This window comes from Mirounga leonina, unplaced genomic scaffold (assembly GCF_011800145.1).
Source record: "Mirounga leonina isolate KUSES-001 unplaced genomic scaffold, KU_Mleo_1.0 Mir_176, whole genome shotgun sequence".
Classification (NCBI taxonomy): domain Eukaryota; kingdom Metazoa; phylum Chordata; class Mammalia; order Carnivora; family Phocidae; genus Mirounga; species Mirounga leonina.
The window spans coordinates 3,604,353-3,610,603 of NW_023270454.1; the positions used below are offsets into that span (position 1 = coordinate 3,604,353).

The following is a 6,251-nucleotide window of genomic DNA, read 5'->3' on the forward strand; positions in this document are numbered from 1 at the left end:
CGGGTTCCCACACCTCACTCCGCTACTTTTCACATTCATCCCCAACCTCTTGCGTTTAATGGAGGCTCGAGGTCTTCTAGAGCACCGTACCCCCATTCACACCCCCCTCCCCCGGGCCAGGCCCCCGGGCGGCCGCACAGAAATTAAAGAGCCTGTCAGCAAACCCTGGCTTTGAGGCCCGACAAGTCACCTGCCTCGGTACTGCTCCGACACCCGAAACTGCCAGCCACCCTAGGCTTTCCTCCCTCCCGGTGCTACTTTGTGGGCGGCCGGCTTTAGGTCCCTGCGGAGAAGAATGTCCCCCAGTGCCTCAGCGGGATGTCCGAATTGTCCCTGTTGGGGACGATTCGCAGTTCCGGGGATTGCTCAGGGAGAAGTGCCATCGGGTCGCCTACGCCCTCCGCCGCCGCCGCCGCTCTTCCCGGCCGAAGCCGGTGTGCGGAGAGGCTGGGACGGAGCGCCAGGACACGGTGGCCGTACGGAGCCCAGGCGCCTCACCAGGCCCTGACACCCTGCAGCGGGGCGGGCAGGTGGCTCTGCGGGCTGGCGCCGGGGCCACCCCCAGCGAAGCCGGCGCGGGCCAGAGCTGCGGGCGGCGCGGGACCCGGGCGCGCACCCGCGTAGCCCCCGCCGTAGCCGGCGCCGAAAGGAGCGCCCGCGTAGCCGCCGTAGCAGGAGTAGGGCGCCGCGGCCGCGCCGTAGGGGCCGGGAAAGGACGGCGCGCCGGGGCCCAGGCACGGCTTGCCATCCCGCACAAGCACGGGCACCGCCACGCGGCGCGGCGCTAGGGGGTGGCCCGCCAGTTCTAGGGACTTGTCCTGGCGCTGTCGCTTGCACTTGTAGCGCCGGTTCTGGAACCAGATCTTGACCTGCGTAGGCGTGAGCTGCAGCGCGCCGGCCAGGTGCTCGCGCTCGGGCGCCGACAGGTACCGCTGCTGCTTGAAGCGCCGCTCCAGCGCTAGCACCTGCGCCTGCGAAAAGAGCACGCGCGGCTTCCGCCGCTGCCGCGCCTTGGGCTGCTCGGTGCCGTCCCCGCGCGCGCCGATGCCAATGTCGCCAACGCAGCGCTCTGGCCCCCTGGTCCCGCCGTGGAGGGGCGGGGCTGCGCTGAGGCCCGGCTCTAAAAGCACAGGAAGGAACAGCGTCAGCGCCCAGCCTCACGCTTACCTGAGCAAGTCTTAACGTCGTTTTTGAGGGACTCCCCTCTCCCCTGGTAGCCTTCACTTCGGGTCCCCTTCTGTCCCCTCTGCTGACCCCTCCCCCAGTCCCCGGAGGGTCCGTAGGTTCCTTTCCCCCAAGCTCTGTCACGATTGTACCTGCAGGCACGTACGTAAATTGTGACACTCTAGGGTCCGGTGTGCAGTCTTTTCCCAAAAGGTAGCTGATCAAGAGTCTAAGAAAACTTCATTTTCTTCTTAGAATGTCTGTGAGTGGGTGGTGGTGGGGGACGATTCGCTGTGATTCGATTCTAAAGTGTGGTCGAGTTTGGGGGAGCTTTAGCCGCAAGGACCAAGTGCTAATGTGGGGGGACTATTAGATGGAAATTGACTTTGGACTGCCCTTGGTGGAAAGGAGGGGGTGGAGAAAGAGGAAGAGATAAAGATAGAGAGAGGGAGAGAGAGAGCGTGAAAACTTGGTGACCTGCTTGCCCGTCGGTTCCTGTCTGCCTGGTTATCCGTGGTGGTCCCCCGCGAATCACGGGGTATTCCGATCCAAGCTCAGGGTGGGTGTCCCGAGTATCTCCCACCTTCACCCCACCTTTGCACACACCCTTGTCTTTTTGCTCATCAAGTGCTCCACCCGCACCAGGGACCCGTCCCATCTTTCTTGGATGAGATGTTCTGTAATCCAAATTAGCAAAATAAAATAAAGGCAAATGGAATATTTTTCTGAGTCCTGATTCTTGGCTCAGAAACTGAGGGTCTCTTGGGGTTATATACAAAGTTTAGATCCATATTTGGCTTTTTAAAAAGCAGCCTCTTTCTCCTTTGGGGTCTCTTTGGTAAGCAGGTGGCATTGGTTTCGCTCTGACTTCCTCTTCCCCGGGATGGTGCCCTATCTCATCACGGGGGGGGGGGGGGGGGGGGGGGGGGGGGGGGGGCTGTCCCTGAAGCCCGCGGAAATACGCCCTTTCCTTCCCTTCTTCCCACCTATCTTCTGTCTTGGCTAAGCTCTTTTTTAACCCAAGGCTGGGTAGAGAGGAAAGGCTGAGTTTTCATGAGAAAGCATGTCAGGAGAAACCAGGAATGTGGAGTGGCTGCAAGTTCATAGCAAGGTGAAGCACCTAATTACAGGAGGTGCGGATTGCAACCGGACTTCAAATCCCCAGCCACATTGACGCAATCTCCTGGGGGTGGGTGATGGGGCTGTTTGGTATTTGAAGTTTGGGGAAATAAAAACTTCCTTCAGAGAAGCCTGTGCTCAGAGAAACTGGGGACATCTTTTCTCTCAAAGAGGAAACATATGGGCTGGGGTTTTATTCTTAGCAAATTGAAAAGTAACGACTGACCTTCAGCAACTTGAACTAGCAGGACCCCATTTGAGAGTCCCTAACCAGGCAGGCCATGGGGCTGTGAGGTGTCTGGGTGCCTACCAGCCCCCTGCGCCCTCCTGGTCACCGTCTGGAGCCCCTCTTGCCCTGTGTCCTTGAAAGCAAGGTGGTTCGGCTGGGGACAGATAGGCATGCAGCGACTACCAGGAAGGTTCGATCGTTGCAGCGGCCCTGGGCTTGGTTCCTGGAGCAGGGCGTGGGCCCCTTCTTGGCGTCCAGGACAGGCAGCCCCTTAAGAGATGCTGCCCAGGGTTCGCCAGGGGAGGAGGAACGCGCTGCGGGTGCCTTCGGCTGCTGGGTGACAGAAAGGACTGTGACCCTTTCTCAGCAAGGCCAGAGTGAACGCCGAGTTGGCTGAGCGTCTCCGAGGGAATTAGTGTTTAGAGTCCACTGCAGAAAACCCCCAGACTTCTCCGCGAACACAGCAAAGTTTAATGTTCTCCAGATTCCTGGAGAATAGCCTGAATAACCAGGCTACCAGTCGACGAACAACTGCGAACTAGCCCCTTTACTTATTCGTTTGCGCCTTGAATGGACGGGCCGTGACCCAGCCTGGCAGCGGAAGGCCGACCTGCGAGGTCTCGCTGGGGCCCCCAGACGCGCACCGGGAGGCTGCAGACCGAGGTGCACAGATTTGGCGAGAGGAAGACAGGCTTTTTCATCCTTCCGAATGTCGATACTCCCCTGTGGAAGCTTCGCAGGAGACAAGGCAACATAACTCACTGCCCGCTCCTTGACTTCCTGCCGCTGGACGCAGGTGCCGGGGCCTCGCTGTCCGCGCCCGAGGTTGTGCTTGCGGAGAGCGAGCGGAGAGTCGTCTCCCAGAGCAGCGAAACCGGAGCTCCCCTTACTATGCTCCCAGACGCGGAGAATTGGTCGCCAGCGCCCGCAGGGCCGTCCAGGCCTAGGGACTCAGACATTAACTGATCTGGTCGCCACCTCTTATTGTCCAGACCAGGAATTCGGGCGGAGGATCGACTGGGCTGGCCAGGCCACTTAGCAAGCCCCAAGAAAGGGCTGCGATTGACCCCAGAGCCGGCCGGGTTTTCACTCCCCGGCGCTTGGCTGCTTTGATGGCTACACTTCGGGCAGACGCTTTAGGGTGGAGAGACGCGGACATGGCAGGGAAGTCTGGTGGTGATGGAGCACAGCTAAGATACTGTAGAGGGTTTCGCTGTAAGAAAGAGAAGCTGGAGTTTCTGGGAAGTGTGGCTGTGAGTGGGGGTTGATACGTTTTTGGGAATCAGAGGACAGGCTGTGGAAATTATGAATGCCTAAGACGAGGGACCTTATTTGGATAGGGCCGCGGGAAGCACACTGGGTGTCCGGAGGAGATGGTAGAGGGGGCTGAGAGATCTGTCTTTTGGAATTCTCAAATAAGAGAAAATGGGGCTAGGCCCTTGGAGCAGGAAAGACCCGGAGACGCGTGTTACCCGCACGCGCCAGCTGGTAGTGACCATCCCCCCACAGCCGTGATCTCCCTGTAGGGGCCAAGACCCGAGCACGAGTACTTACGTGGCTCCCCCACCCGTTCCGCGTCCATCTCCGTGACCGTCTCACAGGGACCACCAGGAGACCCCGACTCGTCCTGCCTTCTGCTGCTGTCGCCGCCGCCGGCCCTGCAAGTGCTGGGAACCTCAGCCTTTCGCGGTTCTGGGACCATTCGCAGACACTGAAAGCTTTCAGGGCTCCTCTGTGCACCCCGGAGTTGCAAGGACTCGGAACCAATCTGCTCTCGCTCCAGCCTCAGGATGTCATTGACCGAAAAGGGAGTGGAGGTGACAGGGTTCAGCAGCATCCCGAAGGCGGAGGAGGCGGGGCTGGGGAGGTCCCCGTCCCCCAGGAGCGCAGCGCCCTGAGCTTCCCGTCTTGTCGCTGCAAGCACCGCAGACCCGAGGTCTGGGGCAGACGCCCAGTATCCAGCACTGCGCCTTCCTCTGGGCCATCCCTGCGGGCGGGGTGACCGAGGCCAAGTGACGAGATCGCGGACCCTCATTGGTCCGGCCAGAAACCACGTGCTAACCTGCACCTTCCTCCCCCAGGCGCTTTCTTCCCGCGCCCTTCTAATTCCTCTCCAAACCCCAGCCACCTTCCGGAAAGGTTTGGTTTGTGTTGACGGTTCTCAAAAGCAAGGGAAACGGGAGAGAGTGCTGCGCGCGGCTCGTCCCTCGGTGCTTACGGTACAGGCCCGAGCTGCCGAGGTCAATCCCCGGCCGAAGGGGGCTCTCCTAGAGGACTTGGGGGCTTGGGGGGTGGAACCCTTGCTCTGCAACCCAAGCCTATCCATCGGGCCTGGCCTTAACTCAACTCTCCACTCTTCGGCCGAGGAAAACTGAGGTGGAGACTGCTGGGCACCCGTGGGATTGGAGGAACACGCTGGAGTCTTAGTGGGCGCAGGTTGGGGGCGCCGCCGGGGGGAGCTGAGTCCAGGGAGCAGAGGCTGGGCGGCGGAGAAGCTAGTCTTGACCGGTCTATACCTAGATTAAGCGGGAAACTTCTCGCTTAGAGCAGAATCTGGGTCTGGGGAAACAAGATCGGCCACTTCCTAGGAAGAGCCTCTCAGCTCTGGGCGCGAAGAAAGGGCTAGGAAGCTCTACTAGGGGGCCCCTTGGCCTCTTTGCAGGCTCTGTGAGTGGGTGGGGAGGAGGAAAGGTAATAACCCCAGCTCTCAAGAAGGTGCCAGACAGGGGCTCACCTTGCCCTTCCTCGCCCCCAGTTCCTTCTCTCCCTCCCCTTTATTCTTCCTAAAGTTGATTGTTTTCAGCGTGCCTGCGTGTGTCCTCGTGTCCCCCTTCCCCTGCCCCCAAGGGATGGGAAATTTTGACCAGCATTAGATCTTCAGAAAACCTCCTCTGACGAGGCTGGCACCGAGTGAAGAGAGACAATGTGGGGGCGCCTGGATGGCTCAGGCGGTTAAGCATCTGTCTTCGGCTCAGGTCATAATTTTGGGGTTCTGGGATCCAGCCCCGCATCAGGCTCCCTGCTCAGCGGGAAGTCTGCTTCTCCCTCTCCCTCTGCCATCCCCCACCTCTCGTGCACTTTGGCTCTCCCTATCTCTCTGTCAAATAAATAAATAAAATCTTTAAAAAGAGAGTGTGTGTACAGTAGCTATGATTGTGGGGGTGGAGTCAACATGTCTAGCCTTGCTCTGGAACACATCAACTGTGGGATTTGGGCAAAGTATTTACCTCTGTAAACTTAGGCTTAATTTTAAAATGGAGATAAGAATAGGCCCATCAGAGGATGATTGTGAGAATGTGTATGAAACCCCAATGACCGTCCCCTGCTATTACTCATGCTACATTGGTTTAATTAAAAAAACATCAGTTAGGGTTGGCAGTCTCAGCACAGACTCTAGGGAGTTTAAAAATATCTTTTAATCAAAATGAAATCTCACTAGAGTTCTTTTTTGGGATTTCAGATCAACTGTTTCTTAAATAGAACTTCTTAAGAGAATTCAATGTTACAAGGACTCTCTGGGCTTTATTACTACCTGAAATCCAGATAAATCGAATTCATCTCCCTAGGCTAGTGGGAGCAAACATTTCAGCACAACCAACTAATGATTTCTTATACATCATATCATTTAATCTTTACATCAAAGCTATACCCCAAATGTTTCCAGTATCTCCTTCCTCCCTCCCTTCCTTCTTTCCTTCCTTCCTTCCTTCCTTCCTTCCTTCCTTCCTTCCTTCCTTCC

General features: G+C 57.8%; 1 protein-coding gene across 1 annotated transcript; it reads right to left on the minus strand.

The window, feature by feature from the left end:
- Positions 1 to 494: 494 nt before the first annotated feature.
- NKX2-6 (NK2 homeobox 6) lies at positions 495 to 4,349 on the minus strand. The gene is made up of 2 exons (XM_035023157.1): positions 4,067 to 4,349; positions 495 to 1,120 (listed from the first exon to the last, which is right to left on the minus strand). The coding sequence occupies exons 1-2, from the start codon at positions 4,347 to 4,349 to the stop codon at positions 495 to 497; spliced, it is 909 nt and encodes a 302-aa protein (XP_034879048.1).
- Between the last annotated feature and the right edge of the window lie 1,902 nt (positions 4,350 to 6,251).